We start from the raw sequence: 18,220 nt of genomic DNA, 5'->3' as shown, positions 1-18,220 counted from the left end.
AGTAGAGGCTCCGCGAGATAGCAGGAGTAGAGAAAGAGAAGAAAGCTCAGCGCGCGCGCAGAAAGGACGAGGCGCCGCGGGCGACGCTGGGGGGCTTACTCCTCGTCGTAGACGTGCCGCTTGCGCGCCTCTGTCTTCTCTACACACAGGAAAAGGGGCATGAGTGAAGTGCGGCAGAGATGAGACTGTGGGCCACTCACGCATGCCCTTGCCCGCACCCACGACACCCACTGAGCGGTGCGCGAAGGCCTGTGTCAGCGAACTGCGCGTGCCGATATCTTACTGCGGGCTCACCTCGCGCCAGCGGATCGTCGGGCGTCTTGAACATGCTCTTGCCCTCTGCGCCCGCGATGCCGTATCCCTTCTTTGCGCCCTTCTTGGCAAACTTCTGCCAGCTCGTCGCCTTCTCCTTGGCCGCCGCCGTCTTGCTCTCGCTGCGCTCCGTCTTCTTCTCGTTGCGCTTGCGCTTGCGCTCGCGCTCCGCCTCCTCCTCGGGCGTCAGCAGCGGCTGCCCGCGCTTCAGGCCCGCCGTCGACGTCGATGCGCTGGTGCTCGCGCTGGCCGACGGCGCATCCGGACGCGCGGGACGCAGCGCCGAGCCGCTGACCTGCTCCGTCGTGTTGTAGCCCTTGAACACAATCGAGTAGACCGCATTCGCCGCCGAGCCGCCCACAGATGTGATGCGCGCAGGGTACCATCGGCCGTCCGCCTGCAAGGGAGCAGCAGGGTTAGCTAGGCTGCAGGGGCAGATGGGTACGGCGCTGCAGCGGCTGGGGTTGGACACAACGACAGAGCAGCAAGCGGTCGCGGTGGACTTGTTCTGCTCTGTGCGTGCCCGCCGGCCAGGACAAACCGGCCTCGCCCGACCGAGGCGCAGCGTACTCAACCACCAGGCCCCGCTGCGTCCCCCCACCAGCCTGCTGCACTCACATTGTACTTTGCCAGCACCTCCTCACCCGCCGCATATTTACGTGCCTCCTTCTTCACGCCCTCGGCCGCATGCGGGCTCTGCACCTTCGCTGCAGCGGGCGCCGCGGGCGCCGCCGCAGACGCCATCGTCGCCGCGCGCTTGGGACTGCTGCTCGGGCCCGCGGCCAGCTCGCGGCTGAGCGAAATGAGGTTCTCGAGCTCGGCATGCAAGTTCTGCAGCTCGCTGTTGCCCGGATCGGCGGCGAGCGCCTCGGCGACCTGCGAAAGCTGGAACTCGTACGTGGCGAGCCTGTAGGTGATGAGGTGAGCGAAGGCCAAAGAGGGCGCGCAGAAGGTGGACGCACTCGGAGGAGTCCATGCTGGGTGAGCGTAGGTAGTGCGAGTGAGTGACGAGAAGAGAGCGAGCGGTGCTGAAGCTGAGGCTGAGGCTGGTGCAGAGGCAGGGCGAGGGACGTGGCGGTAATGAGGCAGGCGCTGCTGCGCTGCCGGCGCCGGTGGAGGCGCGTCGTCGTCGCGGCTGGTCGTGTGCCTCGCCGCGGCCGCGCTCCTGGGGCGTGCCACGTGACGCGACCAGCCTCCTGTCCAAGCCGGCTCGCGCCTCCCGCCGCCGCGGCTGAAGGAGTAGAGTGGCCTTTCCCAGCGCCTCCGCGTCACGCAGGTGCTGCAGCTGGCCCGTTGCGGCGTCTCGCGGGCGGCAATGATGAGGCAGATAGGAGAAGGCTGACCTGGCAGGCGAGACATGGCGCCGGCAATCTGCGCCGCCCGAGGCCGCGTGGGCACGTGTCGGTGCGCTGGCCCCAGGGGCCGTCGCAGGAAGATGCGCCTCGCTCGTCTGTGGGGTGCAGCTCGCAGGAGAGGGTGCTGCGGCGGAGTGTCGTCTGCGCAGCCTCCCGGGCGTCGCAGCACAGCTCTCGGCCTCATGTCATGCGGGGGCACGGCAATACTTTAGAGCTGCCTGCCGGCTGCAGCACAGCGCAGGGATGGCGGCAGCGGCGGTGCCGCGGCTCGGTGCGCATCTCGCGCCTTCTCCGCGCCGCGCGTGGCTGGGGCGTGGCGCAGCGCCTGCGCCGCTCCGCTGCGTTGATGCAGCCGCTGCCGAGGAGCGGCCGTGAGGGCTTCGTGCACAGGCGGCCGTCATGCTGAGCAGCCTTCATCTCCCACCCTCACATCGCTCGCCTCGCTGTCCCTCATACCCCTCGCCGAGCCGCTGCTGAGCATCCCGCGCCGTCTCGTGGCCGCTCCGTCGCGCCGCCGGATGCTGGCGCGCCCCTGTGTGCCCACCGTGCTGCGTCTCGTCCCTCGCGCGCTACCCCGGCACTCATCGCTGGCGGCGCCCTAGAGTGGCAGCCCGAGGGCGTCGGTGTGCATGTTCGTCGTCAAGCACCCCGCCTTCTCGCCGCCCTCGCCGCAGCAGCACCGCGGTGAGTCTGGCGCTCCCACGCCGAGGCCCATAAGTGTCATGCGCTGAGAGAAGCACTCTCTGCGCCCTCGACGCTCATCAGCGGCCGAGTCGCGCAAGCTGTCGCCGCACCCGGGCGGCGCCAACGCCGCGAATGCGCTGCACTCCGGCAGCAGCAGCAGCGCCAGCCTCCACCACCATCCCTCCCATCCGCAGGCGGCGCTCCGCCCGCCGCACGCGTCTCGCGCCCTCTCTGTGCCGCTCGCCAGTGGCGCCGCTGCTGGCCGCTCGCGTCCGCGCACCGCCTCGGCCGTCGCGCCCGAGCCGTCGTTCAGCACACACAGCAGCAGCTTGCGTCCGTCGTCGTCGGCAGGGCTCGGCGCGCCGCTGCGCTCCAGCTCCGGCCCGAGCTCTGCTGGCTCAAGCTACGGCTCCGGCGCAGCAATGAGGCCAGACAGCAGCGCCGCGCGCAACAGCTCGCCGCCACGGCGCGCCCGGCGCCCATCGACGGCCACGCCGTCCAGCCGCAGCGGCTCGGGCCCCACCTTCAGCTCCGTCGACGTCGATGCGCGGCAGTCCGCCGCCTCGCGTGCGGCGCGAGACTTCTCCGGCGGCGTCTCTGCGGCGCCGCGCCATCGCCGTGGCAGTCTCGACTCGCAGGGCGCCGCCGAGCGCGCCGAGTACGCCCATGCTCTCGCCGCTGCTCGCTCCACGCCGCGGCCTAGCGAGGCGCAGCGGGCCGCGCAGGCTGCACAGAGCATCAAGTCGTCTGGCCAGTCGGTGTACGGCGGCAAGCACAAGAGCAAGCCTGTGGCGTACGCCGGCCTCGTGGCGCTGCCGCATCTGACGCGCCCCAGTGTGCCGTACTCGCCGACAGCGACATCGCCGATGCTGTTGCGAAGCAACCGAGAAGCGCGGGAGCGGGAGCTGCGCGTCGGTGCGGACCCGTTCCAGGCGCCGACACGCTCGACGGAGCTGCTTGGCGGGTGGGAGCGTTCGGGGAGTCCGCAAGACGGCGGAGCGCACTACGCAGCTCTGCGCCCAGATCAGAGGGATGTGCGCCTGCGCTCCGTCACTGGGCCAGGCCCGTCGGCGCGCGACGCAGATGGGCGCGCCCGACGCTCCGAGGATCTGTTGAGCAAGCGCCAGGCAGTGGGGCTGGAGCACGAGGCTCTGCAGGCGCCGGCGCCGCCCAAGTCTGCCTCACGCACGGCCAGCATCTTCCGGCTGGGTCGCGGCTTGGGCCGCAAGAAGAAGCAGCCGCCGCCGCCAAGCGCGCCTGCTGCAACCTTCGAGACGCCGAACACACACGGGCCCTACCTCTGGGCCTCGCCGCGAGTGCAGGGACAGGGCTACGGCGATCTGGACAACTCAGAGTCGGGCTCGGGCTCCGCAGGCGCCCTCTCGCCCGGCGCCGAGCCGCGCACCTCCTCTGCCGAGTCGCGCCCTGCATTCAGCTCGACGAGCGACCTGAGCGGGCGCGCCTCGTCCGACGTCGATGGCTTCTTCTCGGCGCAGAACAGCTCCAGCGGCCGTGGCGCGCGACGCAGCTCGAGCGGCAGCCCAGTGAACATCGTATCACGCTCTACAGCATCACCGGCCAGGGAGCGGCAAGTGCTCAGCTCGTCGAACAGCTCTGGCTCGCTGCCGCGCAGCGGGCGTCGCAGCTCGGACATAGGAGCAGGCCACCCGAGCGGGCTGCAGGCTTTGTCCCATGCTGCCAATGACTTCTCCTCGAGCCCGGTCGCGCCTGCGTCGGCGGCCATGCAACCGAGTGCATCGACAGAGTCGGACTTGTCGACGATGAGCGCAAAGGAGAGGCGGCGATCCCTCGCATTCCTGGCCAGCGCCATCGCCAGCGGCGGCTCTGCAACCAGCGACGCAGCGCAAGTCCGCGCTCTGTCCGCCGCCACAAGCATCGACGACCAGCTGCGCGCTTCGACGTCCACTCGCCCGTCGCTGAACTCCGAGGGCAGACCGGCCGGCGGGTTCCGACGCGGCAGCCCGACGCCGACCAGCTCGCCGCGCAGCGCCAGCTTTGGCAAGCGCTCGCATCCGCCTCCGCAGCAGCCACCCCCGGATGCCGCGCTACCGCCCCTGCCAGACGAGTTGTCTGTCGACATCGAAACGGCCGACAAGCAGGCGACGCTGCGGCCACAGGCGGTGCCTGCGAGCGCGCTGGGCGTGTCGCCGACGACTGCGTGGCGCATGGCGTCGCTCTTCAAGACGAAGCTCGGCGACTCTGACTTCGCGCTGCCAAAGTCGCCCACAATCTCGACGACGCCGCCGGTTCCTGACTCCGGCAGCCAGCTGCGCAGCTTCACCATGCCCTCTGCGCTTGCGGGCGCGCGCACTGAGGTCGCTCCTCCGCAATCGGCGAACAGTCAGGCCACTCTGTCACCGGCCGATGCCGCCGAGCAGTCGTCTGACGCGCCGCTGCACAAGAAGCCGCACAAGACGCGCTCGCAGAACAACCTGCGCCTGCTGCGCCGTCCCTCTTATCTCGGCGGCCAGAAGGACACGCCTGCGACGAGCGGCGACGAGTCGGGCAACTCGAGCGCGCCGCCTCAGATCTCCACGCGGCGCCTGCTTGGCCGGCCGCGCACCAGCGGCGGCGAGGTGTCGGCAACGTCGAGCCGGATGTTTGACTCGCCTGTGACCTCTCCTGGCGGCTCGCGGCTCAACCTCGGCGCAGACGAGGCTGCGGCAGGCGCTGCTGGCGGCTGGGGCTCGGGCATGCGGTCGCGCCTCGAGCTCGCAGATTCGTCGCCCGAGACGGAGCGCCCGCGCTACTTTCCGCCTCCGCCGGCTCAGAGCACTGGCGCAGCGAGCGGCATCGTGCGTCGCAGATCGAAGACTGGCCAGCCGAGCAGCGGCTGGCGCATCGGGCGGGCCAGAAGCAGCTCAGTGGCCTCTGTCGACCCTCTCTCGCCGGCCTCGCTCTCTGCGGGCCGCAGCCCGTCCGACGTCCGGCCGTCCTCTGCCGCCGGGCCTAGGAGCGCCACAACAGGCTCCTTCCCTGTTCCGCTGTCTAGCAGCAAGCTTGACAGCAGCGGTGGCGCAGCCTCGCTCTTTGGCGGGTCCAAGAGTGCTTCGGGCACGCCGCGTCAGCGCGCATCGTCGCTGCTTCCGAGTATGCCGTGGAGCCGCTCGCGCACGTCTTCCTCTGCTGGCATCGAGGGCCTGCCCTCTGGCGTGTCTCTCGCGCGTCCGAGTGCGTCCGGCGACGAGCTCAGCCCCAACTCGCCAGACATTTCGTTCTCGTCAATTGCCGCCGGCATCGCTGCGCGCGACGGCGCCCATCAAGACGCGATGCGTCGCTCGTCGATGGCGAACGACGGGACTCGGCCCTCGCCGGTGGACATCCCGGGCGCGCGCTCAGCCTCGGGACCCGGCGCCCTTCCGCTCGGAGTGCCAGGCGCGATTGCGGCAGCGATCAACTCGAGCGCGCGGCAGTCGCTCAGTCTGCCGCGCGACTCGAGCGAGAAGGCCGCCTCGCCGGCTGAGCGCTTCGCCTCTCCCGACGACTTCATGCAGTACGTCGTCGATACGAAGCCGCGCAGCGAGATTGCGGCCGTGCTCGCCTCCAGCGCAGATGTGATGCACCGCGACGCGCTGCACGCCTACATGCGCCGCTTCTACTTCAGCGGCAACCCGCTCGACGTGGCGCTGCGCAAGCTGCTCTTGTCGCTCTACCTGCCCAAGGAGACGCAGCAGATCGACCGCGTCATGGAGGCATTCGCGAAGCGATACAACGAGTGCAACGAGGGCTTGTTCGAGACGCACGGTACGTGTCTGCCGCTGCACGACGCTCTGCCACCCTGCTGACCACGCCGCACATCTACAGACCAGCCGTACATCCTTGCCTTCTCGCTCATGATGCTACACACGGACGCATTCAACAAGAACGCGAAGCACAAGATGACGAAGGCGGACTACGTGCGCAACACCTCGACCAGCCGGGTGCCGGTCGAGATCCTCGAGGTGAGCTGCTCTGGTCGCACACTCACATGCGCTGCTGACCCCTCGGCCGTGCAGTACCTCTACGACAACCTCACCTACGCGCAGTTCATCTACGTCGACGAGGAGGAGAGCATGCAGCGGCGTGCCTCGGAGGCGACCAACGCCAGCGAGGGAGGCTCGAGCTTCTTCTCTGCCATCACGCCCGGCGGCACGTCGAGCGCGAGCAAGGGCAGAGCTGATCCTTACCAGCTCATGGCCCAGGGACGGACCAGCGACCTGCAGGCCGACGTGCACTCCGTCATTCCCGAGGACACGCCCTTCTCCGCGACAGGCACCATGCTCGAGTACGACCTTGAGGCGCTGAACCGCGCGTTCGCCGGCGCGCCGTCCATCGAGATTCTGGCGCAGCGCCGGCCCGCCCTGCCGACAGGCTCTTCCTGGGGCGGCGAGATGCCGTATGCGAGCACGGCGATGATGACCACTCTGATGCTCGACCCGGAGCCGGAGAACGTCGTTACGCTGCGCATCACCAAGGTCGGCTGCGTCAGCCGCAAGGACGACCTTGAGGGCGGCAAGAAGGCGCAGTCGCGCAAGTGGAAGACGTGCGGCCTTGTGCTCACAAGCACGCAGCTGCTCTTCTTCAAGGACTTGATCTGGACCTCGGCGCTGGACCAGCAGATTGCCGAGCAGACGGAGCAGGGCACACGGCCGAACGTGCTCGTCACGCCGCGCATCAGCTTCTTCCGGCCCGACGGCGTGCTGTCGCTCGGCGACGCCATCGCCGTGCGCGACTCGTCGTACTCCAAGTACGAGCACGTCTTCCGGCTCGTTGCCACGCAGGGCAGCTCCATGCGCCAGTACCTCATCCAGACGCCGAGCGAGGCGGAGATGAACGACTGGATCGGCAAGATCAACTTCTGCGCCTGCTTCCGCGCCGGCGGCGTGCGCATCCGCGGCCTCGAGCCCACGCCGCCGAACAGCCGCAAGGGGTCAGTCAGCTCGCAGAGTCCCGCGCTGAACGGGGCGCGCCGACCCAGCGCCGTGCCGTCAATGACGAGCGAATCTCTGCCGCCGCCGTCGCTGGCGCTGAGCAACTCCACGGGCAACATGTCGCTGGCACTTGACAAGCTCGACTTCTCTTCGCCGCCGCAGTCGCCCGCAGCCGCCGGACGCGAGGACGTCGAGATGTTCGCATCGATGCGACGCCGGCTCAACACTCGCCGCCGCGAGCTGCAGCCATGGATCACCTCCGTCACGAGCAAGCTGAGCGCGCAGCGTGCGGCGCTGGACGCCGACCTGCGCCTGGCTCGCCATCTCGGCATCCTGACGCCCTTCCAGAAGGTGACGCGCGACCGCATCGAGGCGGCAGCGGTGCCGCTTGCCCAGCGCATCCGTGCGCGCCGTCTCGAAGTGGCGCGCTGGCAGTCGCGCAAGGTCATCATGCTGCTCGAGCTCGCCGCCGGCGACCGTGCCGCGCGCTCGCTTGCGCCGGCAAGCGCGTTCGAGGACTACGACTTCATGCGTGTGTCGCCGCAGCCGCAGATGAATTCGCAGCCCAGCGCGCAGTGGAGCACTACGCCGACGCTGCACGACACGCCGGACGGCGTGCTCGACTCGCCCTTCGAGTTCGCCGTCCACGACTCGGTCGCGTCGTCCCCGAGCGACTCGCGCATCTCGCCCTCCTACACCCGCCGGCCCAGCCACGGCTCTCCGGGCAGCTTCGGCGGCGGCCGGCCGCCGCTGCGCCACGCAGCGGCGCAGTCCGGCTCGCTCTCTGTGCTGCCGAAGCATCTGCGCCACGTCACTGAGTCGGACGCCGACAGCGGCTCGGACTCGCAGCCCACGCGCATCAGCCAGGAGAGCCCCTCGCGCGCGGCAGCGCACGCCCGTCCGGCTGGCGCGCGGCGCGAGCCGTCGTTCGACCTGGAGGGCGCCTTTGAGGGCTTCGACGCCGTCACGCACCAGAGCCCGGCGCTGCTGTCCTCGCCGCGCATGCGCGCCTCGGCGTACGACGCCGACGAGCCGGCGTGGCGCGAGTCGACGCTCATCGAGGCGATGGAGGAGCCGAGCTCGACGGACTCGGATGCGCCGGTGCACACGATCGCGCGGCGGGTGTCGATCACCGCCATGTCCGGCGGTGCGGCGACGCTGCAGCGCTTTCCCTCGCGCAGCGGCCTGAGTCCTCCTCGCGGCGCTACCGTTGCTGCCTCGGCGACTCCGAGCTCCCGCTGACCAAGCGGGCCACGCCCGTATGCCCCCCTGCTCGACCTTATGTACGCTGCACGCCTCCCCTACCTCACTCACCCCACGACCCGTCCGTAATGCGCCTCGACTACCATGCTCCATCATCCTGCCGCCCTGACACTGACCCTCCGCACTGCCGCCGCGCACATCTGTATCACTGCTCCACTCTACTTTCTTCCTCTGCACAATGAACGACCTCTCGATGAAGCACGCTGCTGGGTGCAGGCGGATCCAGGGCTGGGAAGCGGAGCGTGCCTGTCGCGCGTGCGACTCCTGCGCTGCGCCGGCGGTGGCTTGAGCTTGGGCGCCCGTGCGCTGCTCGCGCTGGGACCGCCGCCGGGCGCTCCTATCTGCCTCTCCACATCTCTCCGCACCGCTCCGCTCTCACCGTTCCGCCTTCTCGCCGCCTCGCTTCAGCACAGCAGCTGCCATTCTCGAATCGCACAGCGCCAGCGCTTTGTCTGTGACCGCCGCGTGCCGGCACCCGCTCCGCCCGCCCCTCGCGCCGCTGCGCACACGCCGCCCGCCATGCCGTCGGACCTGTCCTACTGGCTCATCTCGGTGCCGCTGCAGGACCATGACCCGCACCGCATGATGACCGAGCTCAGCAAGACGCTCATGAAGGACGGCGGCGCCGCGTCGAGCGACATTGGCCTCCTCACGCTGCCGCCGCTCAAGACGGGCACGCTCGACAGCCTCATCACCCTCTCCGACGAGCTGCCCAAGCTCGACGCCAGCTTCACCGGCATCGTCGCCAAGATCGTCGACACGCTGCGCGCGCTGCTCAACAACGACGAGGACGCGCTCGCGCAGCACGTCCTCGTCAACGAGCAGGAGATCGACCGCTACATGCTCGGCTGGAGCTGGAACGGCAGCAAGTACCGCACAGATCGGAGCCTGCGCGACATCCTCGACACGCTGCAGAAGGTGCGTGCGCCGTGCGTGCGTGAGCATGGCAGCAGCTTACCTAGCCCGAGCAGGAGATCACCTCGATCGACAATGTCATGAAGACGAAGCTGAACAACTACAACCTGGCCAAGGGCCAATTGCAGCAGCTGCAGCGCAAGAAGACGTGAGTGCCGCGCTGGGAGGATGGAACGGCAGCACGGCAGCGACACGAGCTGCAATAATGCCGCTGTGCTGACACGTGCCCTGCGCAGCGGCAACCTCTCTGTGAAGTCGCTGGCGGACGTGGTGCACAAGGAGGACTTTGCCGACCTGGGGTCAGAGTACCTGGAGACGCTACTCGTGGCTGTGCCAAAGTGAGTAGATCCGCGTCACACCCAAGCGTCGAGCAGCAGGTAGAGCAAGAGTCGTGCTTGCTTGCGCGAGACTTGCTGCTGGCTGGCGCTCTCCTCCACTTGTGACACGATTGCTAATGCCCGGCGACAGGAACAACCTGAAGGATTGGCAGGCCAAGTACGAGCGGCTGACGAGCATGGTCGTGCCACGGTCGTCCCGGTGCGTGCTGTCTGGCGCTTTCGCTGCCGTCCCTTGCTAAAGCCTCATGCGGCACCTGCAGCAAGATCGCGGCAGACGACGAGTTTGCGCTGGTGAACGTGACGGTCTTCAAGAAGGTCAAGGAGGAGTTCCTGCAGAAGTGCCGCGAGAACAAGTGAGCCGCACAGCGCACGGGTCACTGTCGCACTGGGCGCTGACCGTCTCGGCGCAGGTTCGTGGTGCGCGACTTCCAGTGGGATGACCAGATTGTGGAGAAGCAACGGCAAGAACTCGAGGAGGCCGGCGTGTCGGAGAAGGAGCTCTGGGTGCGTGTCGCGTGGCGAAGCGTGCCAGCCATTGCAGAATCGCTGACGTGGCACAGACGGAGCTGCTGCGCCTGGCGCGCACCAACTTCTCCGAGGCGTACCAGGCGCTGGCACATCTCAAGGTGGTGCGCACGTTTGTCGAGAGCGTGCTGCGCTTCGGCCTGCCGGCAGACTACTTTGGCGTGGCCGTGAAGGTGAGGCGCGCCGAGACGACAGCTGCATCATCTCCGCTGATCACTTCTGCTGTGCACAGCCAAATGCCAAGCGCTCCAAGGCGCTGCTCGGCGCCCTCAATGCGCACTACGCCTACCTGGCGCGCTTCGAGGGCGGCGGCAAGGGCGGCAAGAGCGGCGCCATCGAGGGCGACGTGCCGGGCGAGTGGAGCAACGTGGCCGAGGCGGAGCTGCTGCCGTACGTGCTGAGCGAGCAGTTCATGGTGGCGGCGTGAGACTGGCGAGCGCAATGTGATGCGGTCATTGATGAGCAGCGAGGAGCAGGCAGGAGAGCAGCTCAGGGTCGCCTCCGCCGGGGGGTGGAGCTGCTGCTCCTGCTTAGTCAGCTGTGGGGCGCGCACACGCCTCATCTTCCGCGCCGCGGCGTGAGGAGGCCGGCCGCGCGTCAAGAGGTGACGCTTCGCTGCGCCTTGCTGCGCTGCCGCCGCATCTTCGCGCCCTGCCTTCGCTCCGCCACTCCCAGCTCACTCGACCTCCGGCCACCCATCGCTCTCTCGCTACACGTCCCGTCACTTGCTCTCGCGCCAACTCTCTCTCTCGTCACGACACACTTCTCCCTCACGCTGCGCCACTTCCGCTTCTTCTAGACCCTTCGCCTTCGCGTACCTACGCTTGCCGCCATGTCCCTCGCTCCGCCCTCACCGGCGCCCGCGGCCGCCACGCTGCGCCGCAAGCCCTCGGCATCGCGCATCTCCGTTCCCGTCCAGCGCGCTGAGCCGGCCGCCGCAGAGGGCGCGCAGCCGCCCGCCGACGCCAGCACTGCAACCGCACCGGACGACTGTACTTCCGCACCTTCCAACTCCACAGCACCACCCGCCGAGGCCGCTCCGGCGTCTTCCGCAAAGCCTGCAAAGGCCCAAAAGAGCGCGCGTAAGCCTCGCGCTCGCGCCGTGCCACGCTTCCGCGGGCAGGGCGAGGACGAGGCCAGCGGCGACGAGGCTGCTGGCGCCGCTGAGGCCTCGTCCGCCTCGTCGCAGTCCGACTCCGACTCTGCCGATGACGACAGCGAGGACGACGACGACGATGAGCAGCATGATGAGGCCGGCGCGTCGGATGAGGAAGTCGCAGCACCGTCTGCTTCCGGCGAGGCCTCTGCCGGCGCGAGCTCCAAGCCCGCCGAGCCAGCCGCTGCTTCGTGGAGCGAGCTCGTCGAAGACGGCGCGCCTGTGTCGCCGACAGCTGCTCACGCCGGTGAGGCTCCCGCTCGCGGCCGCGGACGTGGCCGCGGTCGAGGTCGCGGAGGTCGTGGCGCCGCCAGCGCGCGTGGAGAGCGCGAGGGCGCCGCATCGCCCGAGTCCAGCACGCGCACCGACCCAGCGGCCGAGGACGACGGCAAAGCGGCGCCGCCGTCGGGCCCGCGCAACCCTGGCACCCTGGCGGGCTACCGGGCGCGCCTGGCCGCCGACCCGACAGCCGTGCCGCGCGTGGGCCCCTCGTGGAGCCACGACGACCGTCTGCTGGCTCCGCAGCTGCGCGGCCTCAGCGAGTGGTGGCGCGGCCGCGGCCGTGGAGCCTACCGCGGCGGTGCAGCGCCTGCCTATGGCCACAACGCGGCTGCTCCTGCTCCGGAGCTCGACGGCGCCTCGCGAGGCGGCTTCGCGCGCGGCAGAGGAGCACCGCGCGGCGCTCCGGCCCCTCGAGGTGCGGCCCGCGGCGCGCGTGGAGGTCGCGGCGGGCGCGGCGGCTCCGTCGTGCGCGGCAGCGGCGAGGTGCGTGGCGGCATGCTGGGCTGGAGCGACGAGGAGGATGCGGCGAGCGTCGACGAGGACGCGCTGGCCGGGCGCGCAGTGCGCAAGATTCCTGCTGCGGCCCGGCCTCCGGCTCCCGTCACATCTGCGCCGCCTGTCGTCAAGTGGGACGGCCCGCCTCCGCCGACTGCTCCGCGTGCCATGCGCGAGGCTGCTGCTGCGGCTGCTCCCGCTGCTGCTGCGCAGTCCAACGACGCTCCGCCAAAGGGTCAGGCCGAGGCTGTTGCGTCGTCCAGCACGACCGCTGCGCCTCTCGATGCGCGTGCCGAGAACAGCAAGTGGATTCACGACGGCTTCGAGGCACTCCAGGCGCGCGAGTCGGCTCGCGGACGTGGTCGCGGCCGCGGTCGTGGCGGCAATCGCGGCGGCCGCGTCGGTGTCGATGCGCTGAGCAGCAAGCTGGCTGCGCTGCCGGCAGACCTCTCGAGCGCCACAGACTCCACCGCGGTCGCATCTGACGCCGATGCAACGGACCCTCGCGAAGCTGCGTCCGCGCTCGCCGCTGCCGCGCCTGATGGCGCCGCTCCGGCCGAGCCTCGCGTCAAGCTTCCGTCTCGTGCCGCTCCCGCTCCGGTGCCCGTCACCGCGCCTACTCCGCCGCCGCTGCCTGCTCTTTCCGCTCTGCCGCCCGGTTACGTCGTCGACAATTCGGGCGTCGTGTACGACCTCACTTCCGGCACGCCCGTGCCCGTCGGCCACCTGCAGAACCTCATGGCGCCGCGTGCTCCGCCGCCAAGCGTGCCGCCGCCGAGCATGCCTGCCGGCGTGGGCTACTACGCGCCGCAGTCGGGCCACGAGCAGTACTCGCTGCAGCAGCAGCAACAGGCGCTGCGCGAGCAGCAGATGCAGCAGAACCAGATGCAGATGCAGCGCCTCCAGCAGCAGCAGCAACAGCAGCAACAGCAGAGCCAGGCGCAGGCGTCGCAGTCGCAGTCCGCGCAGCACATGCAGCGTGCCGACTCGCGCGACATGCCGCCTCACCAGTCGCCGCCGACCAGCCGGCACTCGCCCGAGGGCCGCTTCGAGCAAACAGCCAAGGGCCCGGTCGCGGCGCTGCGGCCCTCGCACGGACGCACGCACAGCTCCATCCCGGCCAGTGCGGCGCGCGTCGCTGCGTTCCAGCCCGGCTCGTCGCGCACGTCGAGCCCGGCGCCGATGCATGAGCAGCAGCAGTACAACGGCGCGCCCGGCGGCGGCTCGGCGTACCCGGCGTACTACGGCCAGTACGCGATGCAGCAGCCGCAGCACGCCCCCTCCGGGCCTGGCTCCGACTACGGCATGATGGCCTACCCCTACGGCACGCCCGAGCCGTACGAGTACGACGACCCGATGGGCGGCGCCGCCTACATGCACGGCCCGCCCAGCGGCACGACCCACTACTACCAGCAGCAGCAGCCACAGCAGCCGCCGCCGTCGGGCCAGCAGCAGGCCCACGCGCCGCTGCCCGGCCACCCGCAGCACCACCCGTCCTCCTTTGCCCCTGCGCAGCCGCAGGGCTACTACGAGTTCGACCACACGCAGCGCTACTACTAAGCGAATACAGAACGTGTGCGAAGACTTGGATCCGTGTGTCGCGTACAAGTACATTGGGCGGGTGCAGGGGAAGCAGGGGTGCGCGTCGCGGCGCTCTAGAGGTGACTGGGGTCGAGGCTGGATTCCTAGCGCTGGTAGCTCTCCGGCTGCTCTGGCGTGCTTGCCTGTGCCGTCGACTCGAGGTGATGAGAATGACTAGCGACGTGGTCAAGATGGGCGAGCCGCCTTCGTCGCGCCCGCAGTCGACGGCGAGAAGAGATCGTCGAGGCGTGGCAGCTGCGTCGAGCGCGAGCCATGTGCTGCAAGCTCAGCCAGCTCGGTGGCTGCGTCCGGTACTTCGCGGTCCGAGGGCCCGGGCCGCTGAGCCGCCAGCCGTGCAGCGAGCTCGCCTTGCAGCGTCAGGCTCTGGTGGTGCGTCATGCTCATGCTGAGCTGATGCATCTGCGCGGCGCCGACGGCTTCGCGCGGCAGGAAGGACGTCGAGATGAACGTCGCTTCGCCGACTAGATCGCGCGTCGCGCTGAGCACGATCTCGAGCTGCTGCGAGATGGCGGCGAGGATAGAGTGCTCGGCGAGAGTGAAGAACGTCGACGATGACGCCTCATAGTCTACGCCGCGATGCCGCGGAGGCGTGGAGATGCCCTGGACCGGTGCGCTTGATTCGCGTACATGTGCAGGCGTGACTGGCGTCGCTGCGCCGGAGCTGGACGGAGAAGGAGGGCGAGTGCGATGCGGAGTATGCACGGCCGAGAATGCGTGATGCTGTCCGTGCTTCGAGCGTCGGCTCGAGGCCGCGTCGCCGGTCGAGAGCGCCTGGTGCACCATGTCTGACAGCGATGCGCTCGCAGAATGCTGCAGGCCGCGGCGGCGGTGGTAGTGCTCCTTGAGCGCCAGTGTCAGGTCGTCGAGCGCCAGACGAGGAGAAGGCAGGAATTGAGGCAAAGGTGTGTGCGTCCGGATAGCGGCTCCTACGCTCCACAGCACGAGGAGCACCGAGGAGATGAAGCTGCACCAGCTAGACGTCAGCTCAGATCTTTTGAGCTCCGCAGCAGATGTGCTACTTACTCTCGCCGCAGGTCGAGCAGATTGACGACCGTTTCGTTGTAGACAGACCGCAGCATGAACGTCTCGCGCAGCTGGCGGAGAGAGATCATGAGGTCTGCGATGCTCTGCAGCGAGCCGACGAGCAGCGCAAAGTGATCCGTCGGCATCGGCGCAATCGACAGCTCGCTAACCATGATGGACAAGTCACCCTTGCAGCGATCGAGCTGAGGCAGAGCGTCAGTCATTGTCGCTGCAGGTGTCAAGAGCAATGGTGGACCTCACATGGCTCTGCAATCGTCCCTCTAGCGCAGCGAAGCGCGCCCGCGAGGTCGGGCTCGGCACTGAGCCCGAAATCGTCTGGCGCGCCAAGCTCAGGTACAGCTGTTGGAGCGTGAATGTGGTGCGAGCCACGTGGCGCTGCAGAAAGACGCGGGCGTGGTACGGCCAGAGGAAGAGGTTGACCAGCAGCGCGGCGACGATGCCGAGCAAGATCATGTAGCCGCGGTCCAGGCCAATCTTGTTGACATCGTTCTCCTCTTGCCGCACCGTCGGGATGAGCGAGATGATCGGATGCGAAATGGCAAAGACGGTGCCGATGCCCTGCGCGTTCGTGAATTGCTACTCAGGCCGTGTCAGCTGTAGCTTTGAGCTCGAGTCTGGCGTGACTTGCCATGAGCCAGGAAGCAGGCGGATCGCCGAGCGTGAGGAGGAAGGCAAGCGCGAAGCGATTGCCCTTGGAGATGTGCCACTGCGAAGCTAGCGTCAGCGTCCTGCGACTGATGCGCACCGGCTGGCGTAGAGCACTCACCGAGAGCAGGCCGTACGAGACGCCGGTGAGGGTGCCCACGATACGGAAAGCCGATACGCGGAACGTGGCGCCCGTCGACGTCTCGAGGCAGTACATGTAGGAGACCAGCATCCACTGGCCGCGGTTCGAGGTCCACCACTCTCGGGCACTGCCGCCGAGGAATGCAGGGATCGAGAGCACGCCGATGCTGCGAGAGAGGTTTGAGAGAGAGTGCTGGTCTGGCGCCAGCACCGGACGCACCCTAACGCAACCTTGAAGGCGTAGCGCAAATGCCTGTTGCGCTTGAGACGCGAGAGGTTCCGTGACAGGCGCATGCGGCTCTTGACGACACTGCGTCGACGGGAGAAGCGGTGGATTTTGGCCATCAAGCCTTGGCCCTGCTCATCCTCGGCCGCTTTTGGTAGCGCCTCTTCGCTGCCGAATACGATGGCGAGCTCTTCGCGCGAAAGATTCTCCGTCGCTCGGAAAGGGCGGTCGACTGGCTCGTCGACGACATTACTTTCGTCCTTTTCCTCCTCGTCTGGAGGCTGATCAGCCGCGTCTCCCTTCAGGAAGCTGCGCCAGCCGACCACGGGCAGCCAGATCGTGCGTCGCGGATGCGCGTGCCACGAGCGCAGCATGGCTTGCGAGACCTTGAGGGCGACCGATGCGTCCCGGGCGATCTCCATCAGCGAGACCATCAGGAATGCCACGGACGTGAGGTTCTCGTCCCACTCTGGCACACTGGTAGCGCCGTGTTCGAACTCGCGTGCGCGCTCCGAGTGCTCTCGCGCTCGTCGGCGCAGAAGCTGGCTCGGATCGTCGGCTGTTGGGCGCATCGCACTGTCGGTCGAGCGACCCGGCAAGTCTGGGCCGAGGACCGTCTGCAGAGCCTCGCGGAACTTGGCGATGCTGGCACGCAGGGCCTTGCGCTGGCGCTGCACCGCACGGTCGGGCGACAAGCCATCATTTGCCTCTTTGGGATTGCTGGCGCCGCCGCCGGCCAGTGTCGCGGTGCTGAGCACGGAACGAAGAGCGGCGAACTCGGAGTGCTGCTCTCGCGACCACACGCGCGAGAGCTGCGTGATCACCGATTGATCTTTGAGCGTGAGCTCAACGCATGCCTGCACCAGACGGAAGCTGCGGCTGACTTCGGCACCGAGCTGCTCGACATTCGTCTGCACGTCAGAAGCAAAGGCGACTCGAGGCCGTCGCTCCGATTGAGAGGAGCCGCGAGATGTGGCGCTATCAGGCGTGTCGAGCTGCAGGCCTAGGCCCAGACCGCAGGCGACCCAGCCCTTGACGCCTGTGATCGTCGCGAGCAGCGGCTCGACCGCAGCCACGGGCAGGCGCGAGAAGCTGACCTCTAGTCCGCTCGCCTCGAAGGCGTGGGCCATGCCGGAGTCGCCGACGAGCTGCCGCCTCAGCTGCGCCAGCCTGGCCGAAGGCAGCGAGTCGCCCTCCGATGCGAAGAAGTCTGCCGTGCTCTGCTCGACAATGCTTGCAATGATGCCGAGTGAAGCAGAGAGGCGGGTCGCGAAGGTCTCCTTGGCGCTGCGAGGAAAGAGGAGCAGGCCGCAGGCCATGGCAGTCGCGCCGGCGAAGAGTGCGGGGTAGAAGAGCTCGGTGAATGTCCTGCCCGTCACGCCGCCTGCGGAGCCGGTAGAAAGGTTCCAGATGATGCAGAACATGCCGATGCGCACCGCCGTCTTGAGGCGTGGCACGGCGCTCGAGATGAAGCTGCCGACGAAGACGCCGCCGACAAGCACGCATGCTGCGACAGCGCGTGCCTTGGGCACGGGATACGACTCAGTCGAGCCAGCTGGTGAGACCCAGCGCGCACCCTGAAGGCCCAGCGTCGAGAGGCCGAGACCGAGGGCTGCGCCGAACAGGCTGAGCGCCACCGTCTCGATCAGGTCGCCGACGGTGCCGGCGGGAAAGAAGAAGAGGCTGGCAGACGGATCATCAGCGGTACGATATCAAGGTTGCGAGCGACTTATCCTCACTAGAAGAAGGGAAACACAAGAAAGGCGTATGACCCGATGAACTGCTGCACCGGGCGCACAAGCACGAGCACGCTGAGCACAAAGGCGCCGCACAGCGTCGGCAGGAGGCGCTTGGCGCGCGCCGCCAGCAGCGGCCACGGCAGGCACTCTAGACGGCCGCGCATGCCGCTGTGCTGGCCGTGCGGCGCTTTCTGCTGCGTCATCGAGACATTGGCGTGGGCGAGAGGGGAAGGTGGCGCGCGGAGGGAAGGAGGGTGTCGCGGTGCGGTGCCAAGCCGAGCGGGGCGGACCGCGCGCCTCCACAGAGAGCAGCCGGCGGCACATCTTGGGGCGCGTCGCGCACGTGATGCCCCCTCAACTCCAAGTCCACGACCGGAACCTGCCCAGCCCACCTGCACAAAGAGCGGCGCTTTTCCCTCCAGAATCAGAGGCACACTCGTGTGCGGTGATTCATGCTGCCTGTGCAGCATGATGCGGGGCGATTTGTCGCCGTCGTCGGCCTGGAAAGGTCGTTCTCTCTCCGAAAGCGAGGCTACGTGCGCGCGCATTTGCCAGCTCAAGTGTCCC

At 68.4% G+C, this 18,220-nt stretch overlaps 5 protein-coding genes across 5 annotated transcripts; 2 read left to right on the top strand and 3 right to left on the bottom strand.

Moving 5' to 3' along the window:
* Positions 1–95: 95 nt before the first annotated feature.
* FA09DRAFT_336317 (hypothetical protein) lies at positions 96–1,288 on the bottom strand (the record flags this gene model as incomplete). The annotated part of the gene is made up of 5 exons (XM_025743870.1): positions 96–139; positions 201–230; positions 295–709; positions 931–1,219; positions 1,275–1,288. 5 exons carry the CDS (start codon positions 1,286–1,288, stop codon positions 96–98), a joined length of 792 nt encoding a protein of 263 aa, XP_025601200.1.
* An 842-nt stretch (positions 1,289–2,130) lies between these two features.
* FA09DRAFT_358272 (hypothetical protein) lies at positions 2,131–8,786 on the top strand. Its single transcript, XM_025744938.1, has 4 exons — positions 2,131–2,351; positions 2,433–6,116; positions 6,177–6,313; positions 6,368–8,786. The coding sequence occupies exons 1-4, from the start codon at positions 2,297–2,299 to the stop codon at positions 8,522–8,524; spliced, it is 6,033 nt and encodes a 2,010-aa protein (XP_025601199.1). The 5' UTR covers positions 2,131–2,296; the 3' UTR covers positions 8,525–8,786.
* A 112-nt stretch (positions 8,787–8,898) lies between these two features.
* Positions 8,899–10,773, top strand: FA09DRAFT_342286 (putative VMA5-H+-ATPase V1 domain 42 kd subunit, vacuolar). The gene is made up of 8 exons (XM_025744537.1): positions 8,899–9,463; positions 9,517–9,608; positions 9,697–9,798; positions 9,929–9,997; positions 10,059–10,151; positions 10,209–10,302; positions 10,359–10,496; positions 10,556–10,773. The coding sequence occupies exons 1-8, from the start codon at positions 9,065–9,067 to the stop codon at positions 10,748–10,750; spliced, it is 1,182 nt and encodes a 393-aa protein (XP_025601198.1). The 5' UTR covers positions 8,899–9,064; the 3' UTR covers positions 10,751–10,773.
* Positions 10,774–10,878: 105 nt separating this feature from the next.
* FA09DRAFT_119134 (hypothetical protein) lies at positions 10,879–13,990 on the bottom strand. The gene has a single exon (XM_025739029.1). The coding sequence runs from the start codon at positions 13,868–13,870 to the stop codon at positions 11,174–11,176; it is 2,697 nt and encodes an 898-aa protein (XP_025601197.1). The 5' UTR covers positions 13,871–13,990; the 3' UTR covers positions 10,879–11,173.
* FA09DRAFT_327633 (hypothetical protein) lies at positions 13,830–17,910 on the bottom strand. The gene is made up of 7 exons (XM_025741469.1): positions 17,654–17,910; positions 15,909–17,597; positions 15,669–15,855; positions 15,531–15,608; positions 15,143–15,478; positions 14,882–15,084; positions 13,830–14,822 (listed from the first exon to the last, which is right to left on the bottom strand). Exons 1-7 carry the CDS (start codon positions 17,815–17,817, stop codon positions 14,024–14,026), a joined length of 3,456 nt encoding a protein of 1,151 aa, XP_025601196.1. The 5' UTR covers positions 17,818–17,910; the 3' UTR covers positions 13,830–14,023.
* Positions 17,911–18,220: the final 310 nt, after the last annotated feature.

This window comes from Tilletiopsis washingtonensis (assembly GCF_003144115.1).
Source record: "Tilletiopsis washingtonensis strain MCA 4186 unplaced genomic scaffold FA09scaffold_2, whole genome shotgun sequence".
In the NCBI taxonomy this organism is placed as follows: Eukaryota; Fungi; Basidiomycota; class Exobasidiomycetes; order Entylomatales; genus Tilletiopsis; species Tilletiopsis washingtonensis.
The sequence above is the reverse complement of the archived record's forward strand: the minus strand, read 5'-3'. Positions and strand labels throughout refer to the sequence as shown.